The sequence below is a fragment of the Scyliorhinus torazame genome, chromosome 3, assembly GCF_047496885.1.
Source record: "Scyliorhinus torazame isolate Kashiwa2021f chromosome 3, sScyTor2.1, whole genome shotgun sequence".
Classification (NCBI taxonomy): domain Eukaryota; kingdom Metazoa; phylum Chordata; class Chondrichthyes; order Carcharhiniformes; family Scyliorhinidae; genus Scyliorhinus; species Scyliorhinus torazame.
This window is the reverse complement of record NC_092709.1, coordinates 246,551,878-246,578,383: the sequence shown is the minus strand read 5'-3', so window position 1 is coordinate 246,578,383 and position 26,506 is coordinate 246,551,878. Positions and strand designations below refer to the sequence as shown.

Here is a 26,506-nt window from a genome sequence, read left to right as displayed (position 1 = left end):
TGCCATGAGATCCCTGTTCCGGGATCTACCCGGCTCGCCACGCCTTGCGAGATCTAATGTGATCTTGGGAGATGTTGTGATGTAAACCCTGCTCATTGTGGGCAGATCACTTTTTGGTAAATCTGCACATTAGAGCAAGGGAGTTGGTCTCACTCTAATATGCACTCGCACAATCTAAACAAGGCGTTGGCACCTCACCCCTTCTTCTTGTAGACCTCGGGTGAGCGCTGTTCACTGTCGGTCTCCACAAATGGGGTCCAGACGGAATGGCATTCATGGGTGTCTCTGAGGGGATTAGGGCACCCAGGTTCTTGCTCTCTGGGCAGGTTGGCACCCTGGCACTGCTGGTGCTAGCCATGCACATTGGCACTGCCAGACTGATGGTGCTCAGGTGGGGCTGGCAGGGGCACTGCCAGGGTGCCAAGCTGGCATTTTTCCCGCAATAGGGCTGCCCAGCATGGGGGCAGGCGGGTGCAGGGGGGCCTGAGGACTCCCTTATAGGTGAGTTAGGGCTTTGGGGGAATTTGGGGGTCGCATCGGAGGATTGAGTTCCATTTGATAGCGTGGTGCTCCTCGGTACTCTGACCGCCAGGAAACACCCGGCTAAACATGCTCGTTATGGGACTCTGTTCGCATTCGGGTAGATCAAGCCCACAATGTCCCCGAGACAGAAAGATCATAAAGTATTAGAGCTGAGTGCATGTGTAAGGAACATTCAATGCTAATCCTGGGCAGGCAATGCTCCTCTCATCAGCGTCACAAAGAACGAGTGAAAGAAAGAACCTGTATTTGGAAAGCATCTTACAAACTTAGTTCCATCTGCCTCAGAACAGGTTACAATGTCAGAGTTCCCAGTGGGGGGGAATCCTGCAGCACCAAACATTGGCAATGGTGGAGCCTCTGTCCCATGTTGGGTTACACAGAATGACTGACAGAACAACAATTGCTATTTATTTAGCACCTTTAACTTCATAAAACCCCCATTATGAAAAATGCTGAGTCACCCAAGAACAATAAATCATGAAGCCTGGCAGACATCATCCTTGTTTCAAAGGACTGATGACTCTGACGATCAATCAAAACCTGACATTGAACCACTTAAGGAGACATTAGAGAAGATAACCAAAAGCTTGATCAAAGAAGTAAGTTTCAAGGATACAGAGGAAGAGAGACAGAGTAGTTTGGGGAAGGAATTCCGGAGTAGGTGTGTGGTAGTATGTATTAGGGGTCATGTGGGACTGGAAGCCCTAATGTCATTGGCTGACAGATCCCGGGTCCTGGTTGGCCGTTGACCTCTAGCTCCGCCTTGAAGGCGGAGTATAAGAAGCCGGAGTCCTCCCCCGCAGGCCATTCTACTATCGAGCTGCGGGGGTACAGACACGCTTAATAAAGCCTCATCGACTTCACTCTATTCGTCTCTCGGAGTCTTTGTGCGCTACAATTTATTAAGCGTGCCTAAAAAGGACTATGGAGCTCAGGATCATCCCGGAATGCCTGAGGATCAGCCCCCACGCTGTGAACGCGGCAGCAGTTTTCAAGCACTGGCAGACTTGTTTTGAGGCCTACCTCAGAACGGCCACCGGCCGGGTCACAGAAGACCAAAAACTACAGGTCCTGCACTCGAGGTTAAGCACGGAGATTTTCTCCCTCATCGAAGACGTGGACGATTTCCAGACGGCGTTCGCAGCACTGAAAAGTCTCTATGTCCGCCCAGTTAACCAAATCTACGCTCGCTACCAGCTCACGACGAGACGGCAAAGTCCCGGAGAATCGATTGACGAATTCTACGCCGCGCTGCTGATTTTGGGACGAGCCTGCAGCTGCCCTTCGGTGAACGCAAATGAACACACGGACATGTTAATGCGTGATGCTTTTGTGGCAGGTATGAATTCCTCCCAAATCCGCCAAAGACTTCTAGAAAAAGAGTCGCTAGGACTCTCAGAGGCACGGGCCCTAGCAGCCTCCCTAGACGTGGCCGCGCGGAATACCCGCGCCTACGGCCCCGACTGCGCGGCAGCCCATTGGGCTCCGTACGTACCCGTCGCGACAAACCCCCCCCCCCGGACACCCCACAGGCTTGCGCGGTCCAAACGCCAAGTCGCACCGGGGGCGCCCGCTGCTATTTCTGCGGCAAGGCGAAACACCCCCGGCAGCGCTGCCCGGCCCGCGCAGCAATCTGCAAGAGCTGCGGGAAAAAGGGACATTTCGCGGTTGTGTGCCGGTCCCGCGAGGTCGCCGCTGTCCCGGGAGAACAGGGAGACCTGCACGCCGCTTACGCTCCCCAACCCCCCCAGCGCCCCATGTACGACCCGCAGGCGCAGCCACTCTGGGTCCCGACCACCGCGGTCCCGGGAGAACAGGGAGCCCTGCACGCCGCTTACGCTCCCCAACCCCCGTCCCCACGTATGACCCGCCGGCGCTACCAATTTGGGTCCCGACCACCGCTGTCCCCAGAGATGAGGGAGCCCCGCGCGGTCCTAACACTCCCCAACACCCCCAGCGCCCCATGTGCGACCCGCAGACGCCGCCATTTTGGGTCCCGGCCACCACGAGGGGAGGAAGGGCGCCGCCATCTTGGACCACCCCAGACCTGTATGACACATGGGGGCGGCCATTTTGTCCACCCCTGCCGCCATCTTGTGACCCCCCAGCCATGTGCGATGTATGGGGGCAGCCATTTTGTTCATCCCCGACGCCATCTTGGACGGCAACAATGGACCCCAGTGTCGACGGCTCCACGGGGTTCGAGGAAGACGCTCCACTACTACAACCACGTCTCGCTTCAATAACGCTCGATCAAGCTCGACCCCGGACACTCCAGACGACGACGACAACGGTGCTAATAAACGGGCACGAGACACCATGCCTAGTCGACTCCAGGAGCACGGAGAACTTTATCCACCCCGACACGGTAAGACGCTGTTCCTTGACCACCTATCCCAGCGCACAAAAGATTTCCCTAGCTGCAGGATCCCACTCCGTACAGATCAGAGGTTTCTGCATAGTTACCCTAACGGTGCAGGGGAGGGAGTTCAAAAACTACAAACTACACGTCCTTCCCCAACTCTGCGCCCCCACATTACTGGGATTAGATTTCCAGTGCAATCTACAGAGCGTAACGTTCAAATTCGGCGGCCCAATACCCCCAATCACTATCTGCGGCCTCGCAACCCTCAAGGTGCAACCCCCGTCCTTGTTTCCGAACCTCACCCCGGATTGCAAACCCGTCGCCACTAGGCGCAGACGGTACAGCGCCCAGGACCGGACCTTCATTCGGTCCGAAGTCCAGCGGCAACTAAAGGAAGGCATAATCCAGGCCAGCAATAGTCCCTGGAGAGCACAGGTGGTAGTAGTGAAGACAGGGGAGAAACAAAGGGTGGTCATAGACTGGGCAGTACGGTAGCATAGCGGTTAGCGCAATTGCTTCACAGCTCCAGGGTCCCAGGTTCGATTCCCGGCTGGGTCACTGTCTGTGCGGAGTCTGCACGTTCTCCCCGTGTGTGCGTGGGTTTCCTCCGGGTGCTCCGGTTTCCTCCCACAGTCCAAAGATGTGCAGGTTAGGTGGATTGGCCATGTTAAATTGCCCTTAGTGTCCAAAATTGCCCTTAGTGTTGGTTGAGTGGGGTTACTGGGTTACTGGGTTATGGGGATAGGGTGGTGTGGGCTTGGGTAGGGTGCTCTTTCCAAGAGCCGGTGCAGACTCGATGGGCCGAATGGCCTCCTTCTGCACTGTAAATTCTATGAATAGCCAGACCATCAACAGGTACACACAACTAGACGCGTACCCTCTCCCCCGCATATCCGACATGGTCAATCGGATTGCCCAATATAAAGTCTTCTCCACCGTGGACCTCAAGTCCGCCTATCATCAGCTCCCCATCCGCTCAAGTGACCGCAAGTACACAGCCTTCGAGGCAGACGGGCGATTATACCATTTCCTAAGGGTCCCATTTGGCGTCACAAACGGGGTCTCGGTCTTCCAACGGGAGATGGACCGAATGGTTGATCAACATGGGTTGCGGGCCACGTTCCCGTATCTCGACAATGTAACCATCTGCGGCCACGACCAGCAGCACCACGACGCCAACCTCCAAAAATTCCTCCAGACCGCCAAAGCCTTGAACCTCACGTACAACGAGGACAAGTGCGTTTTTAGCACCAACCGGCTAGCCATTCTGGGCTACGTAGTGCGCAATGGGATAATAGGCCCCGACCCCGAACGTATGCGCGCCCTCATGGAATTTCCCCTCCCGCACTGCTCAAAAGCCCTGAAACGCTGCCTGGGGTTCTTTTCATACTACGCCCAGTGGGTCCCCCAGTACGCAGACAAGGCCCGCCCCCTAATACAGACCACGACCTTCCCTCTGTCGACAGAGGCTTGCCAGGCCTTCAGCCGCATCAAAGCGGATATCGCAAAGGCCACGATGCGCACCATCGATGAGTCCCTCCCCTTCCAGGTCGAGAGCGACGCCTCCGACGTAGCTCTAGCGGCCACCCTTAACCAAGCGGGCAGACCCGTGGCCTTTTTCTCCCGAACCCTCCACGCTTCAGAAATCCGCCACTCCTCAGTGGAAAAGGAAGCCCAAGCCATAGTGGAAGCTGTGCGACATTGGAGGCATTACCTGGCCGGCAGGAGATTCACGCTCCTCACCGACCAACGGTCGGTAGCCTTCATGTTCGATAATGCACTGCGGGGCAAAATCAAAAACGACAAGATCTTAAGGTGGAGGATCGAGCTCTCCACCTTCAACTACGAGATCTTGTATCGTCCCGGAAAGCTGAACGAGCCGTCCGATGCCCTATCCCGCGGCACATGTGCCAACGCACAAATTAACCGCCTCCAAACCCTCCACGAGGACCTCTGCCACCCGGGGGTCACTCGGTTTTTCCACTTTATCAAGTCCCGCAACCTCCCATACTCTTTAGAGGAGGTCCGTACAGTCACAAGGGACTGCCACATCTGCGCAGAATGCAAACCGCATTTTTTCAGGCCGGATAGTGCGCACCTGATTAAGGCTTCCCGCCCCTTTGAATGCCTTAGTATGGATTTCAAAGGGCCCCTCCCCTCCACCGACCGCAACACATACTTCCTTAATGTGGTGGACGAGTACTCCCGCTTCCCATTCGCCATCCCCTGCTCTGACATGACCGCGGCCACAGTCATTAAAGCCCTGAACACCATCTTCACACTGTTCGGTTGCCCCGCATACATCCACAGCGACAGGGGGTCCTCTTCCATGAGTGACGAGCTGCGCCAGTTCCTGCTCAGCAAGGGCATAGCCTCAAGCAGGACGACCAGCTACAACCCCCGGGGGAACGGGCAAGTAGAGCGGGAGAACGGCACGGTCTGGAAGACCGTCCTACTGGCCCTACGGTCCAGGGACCTCCCAGTTTCACGGTGGCAGGAGGTCCTCCCGGATGCTCTCCACTCCATCCGGTCGCTATTATGTACGAGCCTAATCAAATGCCTCATGAGCGTCTCCTTGTCTTCCCTAGGAAGTCCTCCTCTGGAACGTCGCTGCCGACCTGGCTGGTGGCCCCAGGACCCATCTTGCTCCGAAAGCATGTGCGGGCACACAAGGCGGACCCGTTGGTCGAAAGGGTTCACCTCCTCCACGCGAACCCGCAGTACGCTTACGTGGAGTACCCCGACGGCCGACAGGACACGGTCTCCCTGCGGGATCTGACGCCCGCCGGCAACACACACACCCCCCCCGACACCATTCACCCAACCCCCCCCTTCCTGCCACCACCGCACCCCGCGACCGCCCCCTTCCCAGGAGGATCGGTTCCCCTCCCCTCAGGCCGGACCAAGAATAAAGCCCAAGCGGAAACCGTAAGGCTCCCGGATACGACAACAGCGGAACAAGCACCATCACCACCACCGGGGCCGAGGCGATCGACACGGACGACCAGACCGCCCGACCGACTCGTGGCGTCGATCTAAATCAATATATGGACTTTTCACAAAAACATTTTGCTTTTTCTCCCGATACCTTTTGTAAATAGTTGAAACAGGACAAAATTGTACATACTGTATTGCCATATGAATGTTTTCCTCCCAGGACCAGCCCTGTAAACCCTTACCACCATGCGAAGCATCACCCCGCCGGGTTCATTTTTGACAAGGGGTGAATGTGGTAGTATGTATTAGGGGTCATGTGGGACTGGAAGCCCTAATGTCAATGGCTGACAGATCCCGGGTCCTGGTTGGCCGTTGACCTCTAGCTCCGCCCTGAAGGCGGAGTATAAGAAGCCGGAGTCCTCCCCCGCAGGCCATTCTACTATCGAGCTGCGGGGGAACAGACACGCTTAATAAAGCCTCATCGACTTCACTCTATTCGTCTCTCGGAGTCTTTGTGCGCTACAAGGTGATCACAGTGGAAGATACCCAAGAGTTCAGAATAGAGGAAATGGGAAGTAGATTACAGGGAAAAGGAGGGGCAAAGCCATGAGGCAACTGAAAACAAGGTTGAGAATTTTAAAATGCAGACATCTGGCGGGGATTTTCCAACCCCACTTTTCGGGAGACAGGAATGGCGGAGAATCGAGCTTTAACATCGGCAGGATTTCACCGCTCGATTATTCACACCCTCCCCGTCAGTGACATAACGGGGTTCATGTCATGCACTGACAGGGACCTCAATATAATACATTTAATTCTAATTAGATGGTCTTTTGCATATAGAAAAGTGGGGGTGCCATGACATCATGTTGGTGCAGTTTACAACAAGTTTTTAGAAACAGGGAACTGGTGATCAAAACCCGCCATGGGCATACAGTTCAGTAAAGCCACACAAAGACCATGCCTGAGTAGTACCCTGGCACTGCCCGGGGGTGCCAATGGGAAATGCTGGCTGAAGTGCCGGGAGCAGTGCGCAGGCAGTGCCAGGGGACAGTGTTGGCAGTTTCCATGTGGAAGCTGTTTGGGTGGTGGGATCCGTGTCCATGACGGGGGGGGGGGGGGGGGGGGGGGGGGAGGGGGTTCTTTGGTGGTGGTGGTGTTCCTCTGTTCTATTTTTCTCTTTTTTCACACCGGGGTGCTCTCAAGAGCCCTGGTTGCTGGTGGAGCGGCCGGACCCACCTCGCTGATTTTGTTTGACTTTGTGTCAAAACATATGGCGGGAAAAGCCGGCAGTGCAGCCAGTTAGCTGCATCCTTTTCCCACCTGAGTTGTCACTTGGTCAAAAAATGTGGGGCTGGATTCTCCGTTTCAGAGACTAAGTATTAATCTCAGGACTGAATTGCCGGTGTTCTACGGCCACGATAGCGGCGCCAGCCCTGGAGAAATTCAGGATATGCTAACGGACCAGCACAGGCACGAGGTGGAGCTGTTGCAATGCCAACTGACTCCGGCATCGGATTCACTGTGGTCGCGATTGATACTGGAGAGCCTGACAAGCAGGGGCTGCATATAAGCACTCCACCCCCCACACACACTCATTCCAGCCAAGAAGATGCCACCACGGAGAGCGGCCCCGAGATACCCAGATGCTAAGCTGGAGACACTGATGGATGCTGTGGAGGAGAGGCGGGACACCCTTTTCTCTAGGGTGGGAAGGCAGCTGCCACCATGAGTTGTCAACCAGGCCCAGGTTCAGGGGGCAGAGACCGTGAGAACCGTGGGCCCCACTGCCAGGACAAGGCAACGGTGACGGAAGAAGCTGCACGGCCTCCTCAGGGTGGCAAGGGTAAGTCACCACCACCTCCGTGCCCCTGGAACCAACCCCAGTCCCAAACACATGTAGCGCAACCCACCAACCCCCATTAAGAGGCCACTCGCACCCTACAGTGCACCACATGCCAACACCCATTCTGCCCACCAGGCCACTGGGCACGGACCCCCCGGTACTGCCCACGTCCGAGTGTCTCACACTGTGCATTATCTGTTCGCCCCAGGAGAAGATGGCCCACAACGGCAGGGAGAAGCAAGACCAGAGAGAGTCCTGCAGACCTGCGGTCCCTCACTGTCGCAGAGCAGAGGACGTTGGACCTGGTCGTCGGGGTTGGAGAGCAGGCTGACGTGGAGGTTGGCATCAAAGATGCAAGTGAGCCCCCAACAAAATACAATGTCCCAATGACAATTGTGTCCCCCCTTCCCACACACCATATCTACTCACGATCTAACCATGCGTCTTGTCTTTTGTCCTGCAGGATCACCTGGTGACGAGGTGGCTCCATCTGGGATCCCTCATCCCCTGCTACAACCCAAGACTTACCTGGTGACCCGCGCTCCCAGCTGCAACCCGGCAACAACCCAGAGCAGATGTCCGGGTATGACACCGACTTCTCTTCACTGCTGTCACCAGCACCCTCCACCATCCCAGAGACACTCACCTCAGTTGGGCAATTTAGTGAAGAGGCTCCTGCGACACTGTCTGATACACACCACACACATGAAGTGGTACATCACATGGAGGTAGGAACCCATGAAGAGGCAGACGGTCGGAGGGCGGCCCGACCCCAGGGATTGGCTGCCATCCAGACAGGTTTCAGGCTTCTGGAAAAGGCAGTCGCGTTGGTGTTGGAGGTGCAGGCGCAGAGCCGGGTACTGTCGTGGACAGCCAGGGGTGTCAGCAACCATCCAGCGCCTGCAGGAGCAGTTGGAGGAGTCCAACCACCTGCAGCAGCAGGAGGCGCTGCTGACAATGCATGCTACTCAGGTCAACACGTGAACGGGTGGTGCCTGCAGTAGAGGCATCGGCTGTGGGTGAAGATGTCCAAGGCTTGGGGCACTTTGTGCGGGCAGTGGCCAAGGTAGAGGACATGGTGGCCATGTCACCGGCAGTCATATACCACAGCAACATGGACATTGCAACGACACGCCAAAGCTTGGCCCAATTACAACTGCTTATGGCTGCAAGGATCGAGAGCATTGGGCTAGCACTGGCTGACCGCAGCGAATAACCCTTGTCACCCAGGAGCTAACGCCGCGAGCATTGAGACCCTCCAGTATAACCCCAGGAAGGTCTCCCACATCGTGGTGGCCTGGTTGAGACGACAGCGGGCCTCCAGGACTGGCAGCACCAGCTGATGCTGGAACCTTGGAGCTTGCTCCGCCCACACCCCTGTCCCAAGGAGTAGCCCAGGGGGCCATCGAGCATCCTGAGGGAGGAAGAAGTGATGGGTCTCATGTCGGTGAGTCCCGCAGGAGAAGTGCCGGAACACTGGAGCACCTCTGAATCACCCCCATCTGTCCCTGGTGCATCCGATGGGTAGCGGGCAGAACAGCGTGGCACCATGTCATCTGTGACACCCGGAAGACTGCCGGGAGCATCAGGCCCGGTTGCTCCAGAGGATGGCCACCAAAGAGAACCAACGATATGGAGCACAGAGCTGCTCAGTTTGACCCGTATGCGCCGGCCCTGACCCACCCATTGCGCAACTTCCTGTGGCTGACCAGGCACCAAATCCTGTCATCCTTGCCCTTCACAGCATCCTCCTCGATGGACAAGGCCTGGCATACTCCCTCCTCCTCCAGCATGTCACTCCTCTGCTGCGCGGTATTGTGGAGGACGCAGCAGGCCACCACGATGTGGAAGACCCTCCTAGGGTTATGCTGGAGGGCCCCACCAGAGTAGTCCAGGTACCTGAACCGCATCTTCAGCACATCAATGCAACGTTTGATCATGCTCCTGGTTGCAGAATGGGTGACGTTATCGCGATTCTCTGAATTGGTCTGTGGCTTCCAATTAGACATCATCAGCCATGACCGCAGTGAATAATCCTTGTCACACAGGAGCTAACGCCTCACCCAGCGGAGCACCTCGAACGTGTTGGGCACCGCACGTTTGCAAGGATGAAGGTGTTGCGCATCGGGCACAGACATATATGATTTGTAGCCGGTGGTTACGCACCAACTGCACCTTCAGCGAGTTGAATCCCTTTTGGTTTGTGAAGCCGGACCTATCATCAGCTGGTGCTCAAGGGGTAAATGCATTTCGTTGATCATACCCTGGACCCGAGACATCCCAACAATGACGGCGAATCCCGCTGCCCGGGCTATCTGATGACCTCGGTCTATATCCAGGTGGATGTATTGTGCCGCCTGGGCATACAGGGCATCCGTAACAGCACCGAGACACCTATGTAAGGAGGTCTGGGAGATCCCAGACAGGTCCCCACTTGGCGCCTGAAAGAACCTTGCTGCAAAGATGTTCAGGGTGACCATCACCTTGACTACCATTCTCCTGCGTCTCCAGATGTGCCACGATCTGGCACAGATGTCTCAAGGTCTCCCTGCGTGCCAAGTCGACGGCAGCATGTTGACCAGCAGGTCCTCGTACGACAGGTGCTGTCGATACACATGAAGCCTGATGCAACACCTCTGTCTCACCTCCTCCTCGGCCTGTTGGGCGGCTAGCTCGCCATCATCATAAACTAGCCACTGCTCCTCTGGGGAAGGCTCCTGTTCTGCAGGGCCCTCCTTCAGCAGCTCCTGCTCCTACTGCCTCAGTGCATCCACAAGGGCTGCGGCAGCCAGGCAGGTGCCAACCACTCCTAGTTTGATACCAAAGCCCATTGCCTGCAGGGGGTAAAAGGTAGACATGGTAGCATGGTGAATACTCCCATGCCCAACCAGGTCCAATGGGCTACACCGTGACCCTGGCCTGCACCCTTCTGTGTGGTCAACTGTGGGTGTGCCATGTGTTACCCCGCCAGCAGGGTTGCGCCAGGTTATGGCAGTGCACCACCGACCGGCGCCTTGCATGGCGGCATTCTTGCGGGCAGGGCCCACGGGTGGTGCTCGGCCAGCGGATGGAAAACTGTTGGCACCGAAGCTGCGGTGTGCTTTGGGTCCTTTGTGTGGCGCACCGGTCATGTCTACTTGTTTGGGGGCAGGGGTTTAGGGGCAGGCAGGGCTTGATGATGGCTGGTGGTCCTGCAGGATGAGCTACCTGAAGCTATCACTGGCAGGATGGCTGCCCTCCAAGAGGCAGTGTGCCAGGGACAGTGCCGATGCCCGCGGTGCATGCGTCCGCTAGTCAACGCACGCTCCGCGCTCCCCGGCTGTCCCTGCAGTAGGGCAATGCCTCGGATGGGTGCACTGGGGTGTGCCAACACTTGGTGGGTCCTGAGCTGTGCTGGGCCATGCCCATCCCATTGATGGTGTCTATGGGCTCCTGGAGATGGCCTGAGAGTGAGGGGGGCACCCATAAGGCCGGAGACAATCCTAACATTTACGGGACACAGTGGGCAGTCAGTGAGGTGTGCAGCCAGATAGCTGTCTTGCAGGCCACCAAAATAACGGTCTGTACCTGGATGCTCTGGTCCCAGGGGACAGCCCTACCCCACGACCCATCTCATGGTTGCCTCCCACTACTCTCCACAGCCCTGCAGCCCCCACATCCCCTCCTCCACTGGCCAGCGGCACAACTGGTAGCCCACCATTGTACCTTTGGTATCTTGGCTTACCTCCCTCTTTCCCTCATCGGTCACACCGCCTGTTTCCCGATTTTAAATACCACAAGTGAACCATGGGCAGCACGATAGTACAATGGTTAGCACTGTTGCTTCACAGCGCCAGCGTCCCAGGTTCAATTCTTGCTTGGGTCACTGTCTGTGCCTAGTTTGCACGTTGTCCCCATGTCTGCATGGGTTTCCTCGGGTGCTCCAGTTTCCTCCCACAGTCCAAACATGTGCAGGTTAGGCGGAATGACCATTCTAAATTGCCCTTACTATCTAAAACAGGTTTGGTGGGGTTATTGCACTGTAATGCACGATCTGCACTGTAAATTCTATGATTCACGCCATCATCACTTCAGCCTGGCAGAGGCTGAGCATCGAGGGAAGCAGGAGAATACGGGGTTGGGCCGTTAAAGATAATGGCCATTACTGTACAATTTGCATGCCCACATTGGCGCGCACATGGACGGCAGTCGGCCGCTATTGAGGCAACAGCTTGGCGTTCCGTTAGGCGCCCGGCACCAACCTCAATTTTCGGCTGATGCACGATTCTCTGCCCAATCATGATTCGCAACCCGATGTGGCTGGATGGAGAATCCACCACAAATATTCTGCCAATTTATTAATCAGGAGCCAGTGTAAATCAGGGAGCACAGGGATAATAGGTGAATGGGTTTTGGCACAGGAATCAAGTTGAAGCATTTGAGTTTCCCAATTGCTGCTCAGTAATACCCATTATCCAAGTACAGAGAGCACAGTCACAGGTGCATGTATACAGCGTAGGAAACAGTGCAGGAAAAGCCATAAAATACCTACAGTTGACATTTATTTCCATAATGCAAAAACACATTTGTTAAGGTCAGAAGTAAAAACACAAAGTGCTGGATCTACTCAGCAGGTCTGGCAGCAACTGTGGCGAGAGGAAGGTTTCAAGTCAAATATGACTCTTTTTCATAACTTTGTTAAGAGAATCCATGCGACCATAAGACATAGGAGCAGAATTAGGCCACTAGGCCCATCCAATCTGCTCGACTATTCAATCATGGCTGATATGGGGAGAAATTCTCCCCCAACGGCGCGATGTCCGCCGACTGGCGCCCAAAACGGCGCAAATCAGACGGGCATCGCGCCGCCCCAAAGGTGCGGAATGCTCCGCATCTTTGGGGGCCGAGCCCCAACATTGAGGGGCTAGGCTGGCGCCGGAGGGATTTCCGCCCCGCCAGCTGGCGGATACGGCGTTTGTTGCCCCGCCAGCTGGCGCGGAAATGACATCCCCAGGCGGCGCATGCGCGGGAGTGTCAGCGGCCGCTGACAGTTTCCCGTGCATGCGCAGTGGGGAGAGTCTCTTCCGCCTCTGCCATGGTGGAGGCCGTTGCGGAGGCGGAAGGGAAAGAGTGCCCCCACGGCACAGGCCCGCCCGCGGATCGGTGGGTCCCGATCGCGGGCCACGCCACCGTGGAGGCACCCCCCGGGGTCAGATCGCCCCGCGCCCCCCCCCCCAGGACCCCGGAGCCCGCCCACGCCGCCTTGTCCCGCTGGTAAATACCTACTTTCATTTACGCCGGCGGGACAGGCAATTTCTCGGCGGGACTTTGGCCCATCCGGGCCGGAGAATTGAGCGGGGGGGCCCGCCAACCGGCGCGGCCCGATTCCCGCCCCCGCCGAATATCCGGTGCAGGAGACTTCGGCAACCGGCGGGGGCGGGATTCACGGCGGCCAACGGCCATTCTCCAACCCGCTGGGGGGTCGGAGAATGACGCCCCTGGTTCTCAGCCTCATTCTCCTGTCTTCTCCCCAGAACCCCTGATCCCCTTATTAATCAAGAACCTGTCTATCTCTGTCTCAAAGACACTCAGTGACTTGGACTCCACAGCCTTCTGCGGGAAAGAGTTCCACAGATTCACCACCCTCAGGCTGAAGAAATTCCTCCTCATCTCTGTTTTAAAGGATCGTCACTTCAGTCTGAGATTGTATCCTCTGCTTCTAATTTTTCTGCAAGTGGAAACATTCTCTTCACGTCCACTCTATCCAGTCGACGCAGTATCCTGTAAGTTTCAATAAGATCTCCCCTCATCCTTCTAAACTTCATCGAGTACAGAGTCAGAGTCCTCAACCGCTCCTCAAATAAAAAGTCCTTTATTCCCAGGATCATATATGTGAACCTGCTCTGGACCGTGTCCAAGGCCATCACATCTTTCCTTAAATACGGGGCCCAAAATTGCTCACAATATTCCAAATGGGGACTGACCAGAGCCTTATACAGCCTCAGAAATACATCCCTGCTCTTATATTCTGGCCCTCTCGACATGAATGCTAACATTCATGCCTTCCCAACTGCTACCTGAATCTGCATATTAACCTTAAGAGACTCCTAAACTAGGACTCCTAAGTCCCTTTGTGCTTCTGATTTCCAAAGATTTCCCCTTCAGAAAATAGTCTGTGCCTCTATTCTTCCTACCAAAGTGCATAACCTCACACCTTTCCACATTGTATTCTATCTGCCACTTAGTTGCCCACTCTTCCAACCTGTCCAAATTGTTCTGTAGCGTCCCTGCTTCCTCAACACAACCTGTCCCTGTACATATCTTTGTATCCTCTTTATTTAAGTACCCACAGCTCCAAGCAATTTTAATTAGGCATTGCACAACAGAGAGTTTACTTCAAATGCAGAGTATGTATGTTTGCACATAGAATCATAGAATCCTTACAGTGCAGAAGGAGGCCATTTGGCCCATCGAGTCTGCACCGATCTTCTGAAAGAGCACCTTACCTAGGCCCACTCCCCTCCCTATCCCTGTCACCCCACGTAACCTTTGGACACTAAGCGGCAATTTAGCATGGCCAATCGTGGGAGCTTGATGTGGGAACTGGCAGATCCCATTGCGAGCTGCAGCGACCACATCTGCAATAAGTGTTGGCTGCTCGAAGAGCTCCGGCTCAGAGTTGATGAGCTGGCGTCTGAGCTTCAAACACTAAGGCACATCTGGGAGGGGGAGACTTACCTGGACACTGTGTTTCAGGAGGCAGTCACACCTGTCAGAGTAAGTCGTTTAAATCCTGCCAGTGGCCAGGGACAGCAGGGTGTGACTGCAAGTCAGGCAGGTAAAGGGAACCAGCAGTCAGGAACTCAGGAGCCTCAGCCCTTGACCCTGTCCAACAGGTACGAGGCACTTGCTCCCTGTGTGGATGATGAACAGGGCTGCAGGAAGGATGAGTCAGCTGACCAAGGCACCATGGTTCAGCAGGACATTCAAGGGGAGGGAGTAAATAGGCAAGTTGTAATTGTAGGGGATTCTATTATGAGGGGGATAGACAGTATCCTTTGTGAGCAGGATAAAGAGTCCCGCATGGTATGTTGCCTGCCCGGTGCTAGGGTGCGGGACATCTCTGACCGGCTTGAAAGGATACTGGAGAGGGAGGGGGAGGATCCAGTTGTTGTGGTCCATGTCGGTACCAACAACATAGGCAAGTCTAGGAAAGAGGACCTGATTAGAGATTATAAAGAGCTAGGATTCTAATTAAAAAACAGGTCCTCAAGGGTCATAATCTCCGGATTACTGCCCGAGACACGTGCAAATTAGCATAAAGAGGCAAGAATAAGGGAAGTTAACACGTGGCTGAAATAGAGTGGTGTGGGAAAGAGGGGTTCCTTTTCATGGGACACTGGCATCAGTTTTGGGACAGGGGGGACCAAAACCGTTGGGATGGTCTCCACCTGAACTGAGCTGTGACCAGTGTTCTGGCGAAAAGAGTAAATAGGGTGGTTAATAGGACTTTAAACTAGAGATTGGGGGGAAGGGAAAGTCAGGGAACCAAGAGGTGAAGTAATCAGTGGGAAGCGTAGCTGCTTAGGAATACAAAAAAGCACGAAAAGACAGAACTCAGAAGAGGTTACGATAGTCCCCATCTCACAGAATATGACACAGTGTATGGAAAGGCTCAGTAAACCAAGGTCCACCACACTAAGAAAACAAAAAGGGACGGTCAATAGAGAATTAAAGGAGCTATATTTAAATGCGCGCAGTGTACGGAACAAGGTAGATGAGCTTGTGGCCCAGATTGTGACTGGAAGGTATGATGTGATAGGCATCACAGAAACATGGTTGCAGGGGGTTCAGGACTGGCATTTAAACATCCAGGGATTCACAACCTATCGAAAAGACAGAGAGGTGGGCAGAGGGGGCGGGGCTGCCTTGTTAATTAGGAATGAAATTAAATCAATAGCACTAAATGACATAGGGTCAGGTGATGTGGAGTCTTTGTGGGTAGAGTTGAGGAACCACAAAGGCAAAAAAAACATAATGGGAGTTATGTACAGGCCTCCTAACAGTGGTCAGGACCAGGGGCACAAAATGCACCACGAAATAGAAAGTGCATGTCAGAAAGGCAAGGTTACAGTGATCATGGGGGAACTTCAATATGCAGGTGGACTGGGTAAATAATGTTGCCAGTGGACCCAAAGAAAGGGAATTCATTGAATGTTTACAGGAGGGCTTTTTGGAACAGCTTGTGATGGAGCCCACAAGGGAACAGGTCATTCTGGACTTAGTGTTATGTAATGAGCCAGACTTGATAACAGATCTTAAACTAAGGGAACACTTAGGAGGCAGTGGTCATAATATGGTAGAATTCAGTCTGCAATTTGAAAGAAAGAAGGTAGAATCAGATGTAAAGGTGTTACAGTTAAATAAAGGTAACTACAGGGGCATGAGGGAGGAACTAATGAAAATCGACTGGGAGCAAAGCCTAGTGGGAAAGACAGTAGAACAGCAATGGCAGGAGTTTCTGGGAGTAATTGAGGACACAGTACAGAGATTCATCCAAAAGAAAAGAAAGGTTATCAGAGGGAGGATTAGGCAGTCATGGCTGACAAAGGAAGTCAGGGAATGCATCAAAGCAAAAGAGAAAGCCTATAATGTGTCAAAGAGTAGTGGGAAGTCAGAAGATTGGGACGGCTACAAAAACAACAGAGGATAACAAAGAGAGAAATAAGTAAGGAGGGGATCAAATATGAAGGTAGGCTAGCCAGTAACATTAGGAATGATAGTAAAAGTTTCTTAAAATACATTAAAAACAAACGGGAGGCAAAAGCAGACATTGGGCCGCTCCAAAATGACGCTGGTAATCTAGTGATGGGAGACAAGGAAATAGCTGAGGAACTAAATAAGTACTTTGCGTCAGTCTTCACAGTAGAAGACATGAGTAATATCCCAACAATTCAGGAGAGTCAGGGGGCAGAGTTGAATATGGTAGCCATCACAAAGGAGAAAGTGCTAGAGAAACTAAGAGGTCTAAAATTGATAAATCTCCGGGCCCAGATGGGCTACATCCTAGAGTTCTAAAGGAGATAGCTGAAGAAATAGTGGAGGCGTTAGTTATGATCTTTCAAAAGTCACTGGAGTCAGGGAGAGTCCCAGAGGATTGGAAAATCGCTGTTGTAACCCCCCTGTTCAAGAAGGGAACAAGAAAAAAGATGGAAAATTATAGGCCAATTAGCCTAACCTCAGTTGTTGGCAAGATTCTAGAATCCATCGTTAAAGATGAGATTTCTAAATTCTTGGAAGTGTAGGGTCGGATTAGGACAAGTCAGCATGGATTTAGTAAGGGGAGGTCGTACCTGACAAACCTGTTAGAGTTCTATGAAGAAATAACAAATAGGTTAGACCAAGGAAGCCAATGGATGTTATCTATCTTGACTTCCAAAATGCCTTTGATAAGGTGCCTCACGGGAGACTGCTGAGTAAAATAGTGCCCATGGTATTCGAGGCAAGGTACTAACATGGATTGACGATTGGCTGTCAGGCAGAAGGCAGAGAGTTGGGATAAAAGGTTCTTTTTCAGAATGGCAACCGGTGACGAGTGGTGTCCCGCAGGGTTCAGTGTTGGGGCCACAGCTGTTCTCTTTATATATTAACGATCTAGATGACGGGACAGGGGGTATTCTGGCTAAGTTTGCCGATGATACAAAGATAGGTGGAGGGGCAGGTAGTATTGAGGAGGTGGGGAGGCTGCAGAAAGATTTAGACAGTTTAGGAGAGTGGTCCAAGAAATGGCTGATGAAATTCAACGTGGGCAAGTGTGAGGTCTTGCAGTTTGGAAAAAAGAATAGAGGCATGGACTATTTTCTAAAAGGTGACAAAATTCATAATGCTGAAGTGCAAAGGGACTTGGGAGTCCTAGTCCAGGATTCCCTAAAGGTAAACTTGCAGGTTGAGTCCGTAATTAAGAAAGCAAATGCATTGTTGTAATTTATCTCAAGAGGCTTGGAATACAAAAGCAGGGATGTACTTCTGAAGCTTTATAAAGCACTAGTTAGGCCCCATTTAGAATATTGTGAGCAATTTTGGGCCCCACACCCCAGGAAGGACATACTGGCACTGGAGCGGGTCCAGCGGAGATTTACACGGATGTACCCAGGAATGGTAGGCCTAACATACGATGAACATCTGAGGATCCTGGGATTATATTCTATAGAGTTTAGGAGGTTGAGGGGAGATCTAATAGAAACTTACAAGATAATGAATGGCTTAGATAGGGTGGACGTAGGGAAGTTGTTTCCATTAGCAGGGGAGACTAGGACCTGGGGGCACAGCCTTAGAATAAAAAGGAGTCACTTTAGAACAGAGATGAGGAGAAATTTCTTCAGCCAGAGAGTGGTGGGTCTGTGGAATTCATTGCCACAGAGGGCAGTGGAGGCCGGGACGTTGAGTGTCTTTAAGACAGAAGTTGATAAATTCTTGATTTCTCAAGGAATTAAGGGCTATGGAGAGAGAGCGGGTAAATGGAGTTGAAATCAGCCATGATTGAATGGTGGAGTGGACTCGATGGGCCGAATGGCCTTACTTCCGCTCCTATGTCTTATGGTCTTATTCCACCTAACCTGCATATCCTTGGACTGTGAGAGGAAACTGGAGCACCCGGAGGAAACCCACGCAGACACGGGGAGAACGTACAAACTCCCCACAGTCACCCAATGTCAGAATCAAACCAGGGTCCCTGGCACTGTGAAACAGCAGTGCCGCCCATGAAAATGTTTTTTTCTTTCTATTACACTGTTTACTTTAAATAAAAATCTAATTGCCAACATTGACATTAAGGAAATTCCTTTAATTGGGATGGTGTTGTAGCTGAGTTAGTCCCTTTGAACACCTTTTCTCAAACCAGTCTTATGGGCAGGAGATATTGTATGCAATTTATCTTGCTTAATTGGATAATTCCCTCCCCATTACATTAGCTACAAGAGATGTTTTGCAACAGCTTCCCACCTGGTAGCAGAAACGTGCAATTTCCATCCCCCATAAACATATTTCCAACAGTATTTACAAGTGTAGTCTTACTGTCAGAAAAGATTTCAAACACAGGGCTCTGCATCCTGTATGAGCAGCAAACTTTCATCACAGTAATCCTGTCAAAAATATACTTCAGGAGTTCCTTAACTAGCCACAGTATGCTTCTGTGGACAAGGCATCTTGTACATTCTGCCAGTATCAATATCAATCACTTATGTCTTGGAAATGTGCAAACATCATAAAGCTCATGTCATGAATTTCGATTTTATAACCAAAAAATGTTCTTCATCATTTCACCTTTGTTTATACTGTACAATATAGCTCTGGACGAACAGCCATCTACATCAGAGCAAGGCCCAACAAAGCTCGTGTTTTAATAATGCTTTGTCAAGGTTTTACAGCTCGGTATCTTCAAGTGACTGCTTCCATTTCCTGTCAATTTCTATTCAAGCCTTGAATTCAATATTATCATGGAGCGATCAGTATCCCATTCCAGGCCTGAATAGTTTGTTCAATATTCAATCACTCATTGGGAAAACACAAACCGCCCTCAATTTTCTTTCCCCAACTCAATTTCATGAGGCATTCACTCATCCTGATGGCAAAACAGTCAATATTTCTGACCGTAATTTATGAAACAACAATGGGCAGTTGATGCGGTACTGCTTCTGAAATGGAGTCCAACATGGTTCTTTTGTGTAAAAATGTCTGCCTTGTACTTTGATTTGCCACAGAAAATATAATTTGAGGGCAGCCCTGTAGTAGTCAAATACTTCAGGCAGGAATTGTGCTCTTGGCCTCTGCCCCTTAGGCCTTTACACTGTTCATGGATGAAAGGATGAAAAAGATTTATGGCTTGTCTTCAACTTCAGCCTACACCTGAGCCCCTGACCGTCTCTCCAGTTCAGGGAAATCCAATGGGAGGCATTTACTCCATTAATCTTCAAATACTGTTGTACTGTGGCACTGAACATTCACAGGCAATAAGAAATCAAGCCAGAGGATAGGGCTATCACTCCTACCTCACTATAATGATGATACTGCATCTGGACACCCCCATTTACATACCTTCTGTCTTCTGTCCTCAACATCTTTGTCAATCTCCACCTCTCGCTGGCTGCCTAGACACTCCCACCGCTCCATCCCCGCCCCCTCATTACAGTATAAATCTGACCCCATTTCCAGTTCTCTCTATCTTTGACAAAGTGTCACCCAGACTCGAAATGTTGGATCTCTTTTCTCTCCACAGATGCTGTCAGACCTGCTGAGATTGCCTAGTTTTTTCTGTTTACATCTCAGATAATGTTGATGGTACCACTCCAGGGTTGAGGTGACGTCTGTAAGTAGTCCAAGTTTCTGAGCCATATAGACGAATTGAGAGGATGACTGCCTTATATTAGCACGAATGTCGCAGCCATCGAAGACTCTCATCCTTAGGTGTCTGAATACGGTTCTCATGGATTGGACATGATGTTGGATCTTTGCATCAAGTCAGCTTAGATGAGAGGTGACTCCCCAGGTAGGGGATATGTTCCATGTTTGGGAGGGTTTCTCCATTGAACTTGATGGAGGAAGAGACCAGGCCTTATCCTGGGGCAGGTTGGTAAAGGACTTGCGTCTTCTTGAGGTTGGGGCTGAGACCAATTCTTCAGTATGCTTTCGCGAAGGCACCATGTATGGCTTGGAGACTCTCTTCTGAGAGAGCGGAGATGGCGTTGTCACTCGCGTATTGACATTCCATGGGAGAGGACTACATACCTATGAAATTGGTAGAGTAGACCTATATTTAAAGTAGTTGTCACAAAGATAGTTTCCCACAGTATGTTAATAATCTACAATGATCTCAGTATTACAGGACCAACAACCTGGTCCAGATCTGGTACAATTTTAGAAATCTTGTCAAAATTATGACTTTATGCGATACATTTTTGGGCTGTTTGTGGTGTCTGTCTTGGACTTTGATCATCAAATGTATAACGATAGCCAAGTATAGTTGTTCTTAGAGGTATTGTCATTTGACGGAAGTATATGAAAGGTGCTGCATTAAGTTTGCAATAGAAATGGGTAAGAATGTGAGTAGTACAATACCATGATTCTGTTAACATATAATAAATTGGGTTTGGCACTAAATGAGTGTTCCTAGGGCTGAATATCAAAGATATAGAGCATAGGATTCCCACTGTTAGCGAGACCTGCTAGTCTACATCTCACAGAAGCATCCCTCCATTACCTGGATGTTATTTACATTTCTCTTATCCTTTCTCTGAGCCATACTGTCAAATTAGCACCAATCATCAGTTCTGTGCCACAAATTCACATCCATCTAAAACTGGATGGAAATTATCTGAACTGAGAAACATTTAGATAAAAGATCTTCTGGATTTCCACAAAGATTGAAAGAAAATTTAATATAAATGCAGTACTATCCAGTCAGACAAGAAGACAAATGGTGCTGCTGGTGGATTAGAAACAGGTACCCCTTTATTTGAAGCTAGCAATGCTGATAAACAAGGAGTCATTTTGCAAACTGTTAATAGGCAGTCTGTTTCGCCTGATGACTGCCTGCATCTCACAATATCACCCCATATATCATACTGTTAAGCTAAAAGGTGCTCTGAGTTCATCTTCCTCGAGTCAAAAAAAACATTAATGTAGTCCCAGTGCGACAATTGGATCTATGCGAACATTAATCAAAATGAAGATTAAAATGTTTTCAATTCCATCATATTCCAACATTGTAAATGTTGCTCTATTCTAGCTGCAGATGTTCAATGTCTAAGCAATGTGAGCTATCTTCACATGGTGGTTTAATACTGCTTGCTTGAACTCAATCAGGCCAAATTTACTTCCTACATGCAGTTTGCATTTTTACCAAACCAAAATTACTTTGCACCAACACAATCCGTGTGGTTAAAAAATAATCAATAGTGGTTTCACAGCAGAACTGCAAATTGGAATTTGATCTAAGATTTAAAAGTTTAAAAATGTACCTTACCTCCTCCCACTGGTGTATATATCGTATAAGTCTTGAAAGTCTTAACAATCGCAAGAGACTGAGGATTTTTGTAAACCTCACAATTCTCAATGCCCTGGCAGTCTTGTAAACATCAGAATCAAATCCCTTTTCTATGATCAGAAAGATATAATCCACTGGTATGGAAGAGACAAAATCAATGATAAACCAGCTCTTTAAGTATTTCCATTTGATAACAGTTGGGTCCAGGATGATTTCGGCATTATCTTCTACAACAATTCCCGTTCTAAAATTGACCATCAAGTCCACAAGGAAGAAGGTATCAGATGCAACGTTAAAAACAATCCAAATAGTTGATGTCGACTCACTGAAGAAGGTGATTCCCACAGGAATAATTATGAGATTTCCAACCATAAGCATCAGCATTACCAAGTCCCAGTAAAACCTAAAAAAAGAGAGGAAAAAATTGAAAACAGTAAGTGGAAGAAACCATAACTGTCCTTGTTATTTGGTTCCAATTTGGTTCAATACTTATAGTAATTGAATAGATTCAACAGTTTTTGAAAATCCAGCCTGCACAACAGATGATCAAAAGTAAGTACTTGAATCAACATTGAAAGGACCCTGTGTTTCTAATTCAAAATTAAGATTCAAGAGGCACCGATATTCTGCCAACGGAGTGGTGGGTATACATCTGTACACCCAAAACTGTCACAAGCAGCAACCATCCCACATAGATGAAAGGCTGCAATTTCAAAGTGATATTTTCAGAAATACAGTTCCCATATGAGCTCCTGTTTAAACACTTACCATTTGAATTTTATCATGCTTTTTCAAAAATTATCACATGCGGTGCTGAGGGGATGCCAGTTTAATTCAATTATTTCTGGCTTCAAAAGCAGAACATTTGTCAACATGGTCCTCTGAAAATATTTTTTCCAGTTCCATAAATAAATGCAACTTTGCCTCCTGTGGCATTGTTATCACTATACTTTTAAAATTCAAACAATCATTTCCTTCCCCTCCCTTCCTTACCGACTTGCCTGTGCCCTCCACCCTCCTATCAAATCGATGCAGCGGGTAGATTTTCATAGAATCTGGCTTTTCCTCTAGCACCTGACATAATGGGCATTCCCCTTGATGTGAGGCTACATGGAGAGTGCTGAGAGGCACACTCTCTGGCAGGAACCACTGACTATAATCAGGAGCAGGAAAACAGCTGATTCCCCCCTCCCCCCCCCCCTCCCCCCCCACCATTTCCCCCCTACCTCCGGTAAATGGAAACCAACTGGCGATTCCTAATCAAAACAGAAACAGAAAATACTAGCGGCACGATAGCGCAGTGGTTAGCACTGTTGTTTTACAGCGGCAGGGTCCCAGGTTCGATTCCCGACTTGGGTCACTGTCTGTGCGGAGTCTGCACGTTCTCCCCGTGTGTGCGTGGGTTTCCTCCGGGTGCTCCGGTTTCCTCCCACAGTCCAAAGATGTGCAGGTTAGGTGGATTGGTCATGCTAAATTGCCTTTAGTGACCAAAATTGCCCTTCGTGTTGGGTCGGGTTACTGGGTTATGGGGATAGGGTGGAGGTGTGGGCTTGGGTAGGGTGCTCTTTCAAAGAGCCGGTGTAGACTCGATGGGCCGAATGGCCTCCTTCTGCACTGTAAATTCTATGGTCTATGGTATCCCTTAATCCTTTTAGCCCCAAGAGCTATATCTAATTCCTTCTTGAAATTACATGTTTTGGCCTCAATTACTTTCTGTGGTAGTGAATTCCACAGAATTCACCACTCTCTGGGCGAAGAAATTTCTCCTCACCTCAGTCCTAAAAGATTTACTCACCCATTATCCTCAAATTATGACCCCGAGTTCAGGATACCCCATCATTGGAAATATTCTTTCTGTCCAATCCTGTTCGAATTTTATAAGTTTCTATGAGACCCCTCTCACGCTTCTAAACTCCAATGAATATAGTCCTAACAAATTTAATCCCGCCATCCAGGAAACAGCCTGGTAAACCTTTGCTGCTTTCCCTCCATAACAAGAACATCCTTCCTCAGAAAAGGACACCAAAATTGCACACAATACTCCAGGTGCGGCCTCATGAAAAATGAAATGAAATGAAAATCGCTTATTGTCACAAGTAGGCTTCAAATTAAGTTACTGTGAAAAGCCCCTAGCCACCACATTCCGGCGCCTGTTCGGGGAGGCTGGTATGGGAATTGAACCGTGCTGCTGGCGTGCCTTGGTCTGCTTTAAAAGCCAGCTCTTTAGCCCTGTACTAAATCATCAATGCCCTGTACAATGCAGTAAAACATCTCGATTCCTAAACTCACTTTGTAGGTGAACCATTTGCCTTCTTTACTGCACTGTACCTGTGCACATACTTGCAGCAACTGATGCACGAGGACACCAAGGTCTCGCTGAGTATCCACCTCACTTAATTTGTACCCATTCAAATAATAATCTGCCTTCCTATTTTTCCTGCTGAAGCAGATAACCTCACATTTATCCACATTATATTGCATTTGCCATGCATGTGCCCACGCACTCAGCCTGTCCAAACCCCGCTGAAGCATCCCTGCATCTTCCTCCCAGCTCACCCTCCCAGCCAATTTTATATCTTCTGCAAATCCAGAGATAATACATATAGTTCCCTTGTCCAAATCATTAATATATAATGTGAACAGTTTTGGTCCTAGCACCCCACTAGTCACTGCCTGCCAATCAGAAAAAGACCCGTTTATTCCAACTTTTATTAATAATAATAATATTCTTCATTATTGTCACAAGTAGGCTGACATTAACACGGCAATGAAGTTACTGTGAAAATCCCCTAGTCACCACACTACGGCGCCTGTTCGGGTACACAGAGGGAGAATTCAGAATGTCCAATTCACCTAACAAGCACAATCTTTCGGGACTTGTGGGAGGAAACAGGAGCGCCTAGAGGAAACCCAAGCAGACACAGGGAGAACATGCAGACTCTGCACAGACAATTTGTCCAGGACTGCCTGAAAGTCGCCCTTGTTTTGCCCCTTTGAGTATTTGAACGTCTGGAAGATTTCAGCTGCTTCTGGAACCGCAATGGTAAGTAGAAGCTTTATTTTCTCTGCATCCGCCATGCCATCTAAGTCGGAGGCTACCAGGTAGATCTCGAATCTCTGCCTGAACCAATGCCAGTTTTCACTGAGATTGCCTTGGTATCTGAGCTGCTGTGGAACTGGAATCTCGAACATCATCTTGCCTGGCTGCTGTTGCTAGTTGTCACTGTTTGCTGAGTTGTAACTATATGGATTTAACAGTCACTCCTGTGTGTCATGTTTTGTTATGCTCTTGGCGTAGCATAAGCTGCTTCCTTGATGTGCACTCTGACAAAGGAAGGTTCAGACTTGGAGATAGCTTTGACACATTTATTAAACTATTAACAATTCTCCTACTTGGATTCGACTCTACTGTTAATCCTTCCATAGCTACTCAGACTGATGAACCAGTCTGCTACAATCCACGTGGTGGGTGTGATGTTCAATCAACCCTGTGTCTGTACTCACTGAGTGTCTCCACTGGAAAGAGACTGAGCATGTGTGCTGTGTCCTTTTATATGGGTTGGTGTAATGCCCTCCTGTGGTAGTGTTACCTCTGTGTGTATCGTGAATGTCCATTGGTCGTGTCCTATCTTACTGACCTATTGGTTGACTGTCTGTGTGTCATGTCTCTGGTGCTCCCTCTAGTGTCTATCTAGTCTACATTTATTTACATTAACCCCTTGTGTACTTACAGTGATGCATATCACCACAACGCAAGCTGGAATTGAACCCAGGACCCTGGCGCTGTGAAGTGCTAATCACTGTGCTACCATACCACCCCTTCACTTCCTGTCTGTTAACCAGCTTTCTATCCATCTCAGGACACTACCCATACTCCCATGTGCTTTAATTTCACATATTGATCTGCTGTGTGAGTCCTTGTTGAAAGCCTTCTGAAAGTCTAAATAAACCACATCCACCGCTTCTCCCTAATCAACTCTACTGGTTACATGTTCAAACAATTCTAGTAGATATGTCAAGCATGATTTTCCTTTCAAAAATCTATGCTGACTTTGGCTGATTACACCACTGCTTTCCAAATGCTGTGCCATGAAATCCTTAATAATGGACTCCAGCAACTTCCCTATTACTGACGTTAGGCTCACGGGTCTATCGTTCCCTGTTTTCTCTCTACCTCCCTTTTTGAATAGCGGGGTTACATTTGCTACCCTCCAAACTGCAGGAACCATTCCAGAGTCAACAAAAGTCAGATAGTGTGCAGGTTAGGTGGGGTTACAGGGATAGGGTAGGGGAGTGGGTCTGGGCAGGGTGTTCTTTCAGAGGGTCGGTGCAGACTCCTTCTGCACTGCAGGAATGATATGGTTCTCACAATCACTTTCCTGCTCAATAAGTACATAGTTGTGGATGGGATCATCCGCGGATGCCTTTTGTTGTCAAACAGCTATTGACACTCACTATCTAATGTTACATATGAAATGTAACCCTTTTCACTGAGGCATTGAAGGACTCCCATCAACTAGGTACATTGAGGGGCGGCATGTGGCGCAGAGGTTAGCACTGGGACTGCGGTGCTGAGGACACGGGTTCGAATCGCGGCCCTGGGCCACTGTCCGTGTGGAGTTTTCACATTCTCCCCATGTCTGCGTGGGTTTCACCCCCACAACCAAAATATGTGCTGGTGAGGTGGATTGGCCCGAATTGACATTAAATTGCCCCTTAATTGGAAAAGAAAAATAATTGACAACACTAAAAAAACATTTTTTTTAAATAGGTGCATTGAAACACCACCATGCAC

The 26,506-nt window shown here is 50.1% G+C and overlaps 1 protein-coding gene across 4 annotated transcripts in view; it reads right to left on the bottom strand.

The window, feature by feature from the left end:
• LOC140409039 (potassium/sodium hyperpolarization-activated cyclic nucleotide-gated channel 1-like) overlaps positions 1-26,506 on the bottom strand; it is a 478,762-nt gene that overhangs the window by 412,778 nt on the left and 39,478 nt on the right. For all 4 annotated transcript variants that reach the window (XR_011940266.1, XM_072497079.1, XM_072497078.1 and 1 more), the window contains exon 2: positions 21,691-22,114. Coding sequence is in view for 3 of the 4 variants with exons in the window: in XM_072497079.1 (XP_072353180.1) it covers positions 21,691-22,114 (424 nt within the window). In the remaining variant the exon portion in view is untranslated. The remainder of the gene's footprint in view (positions 1-21,690; positions 22,115-26,506) is intronic.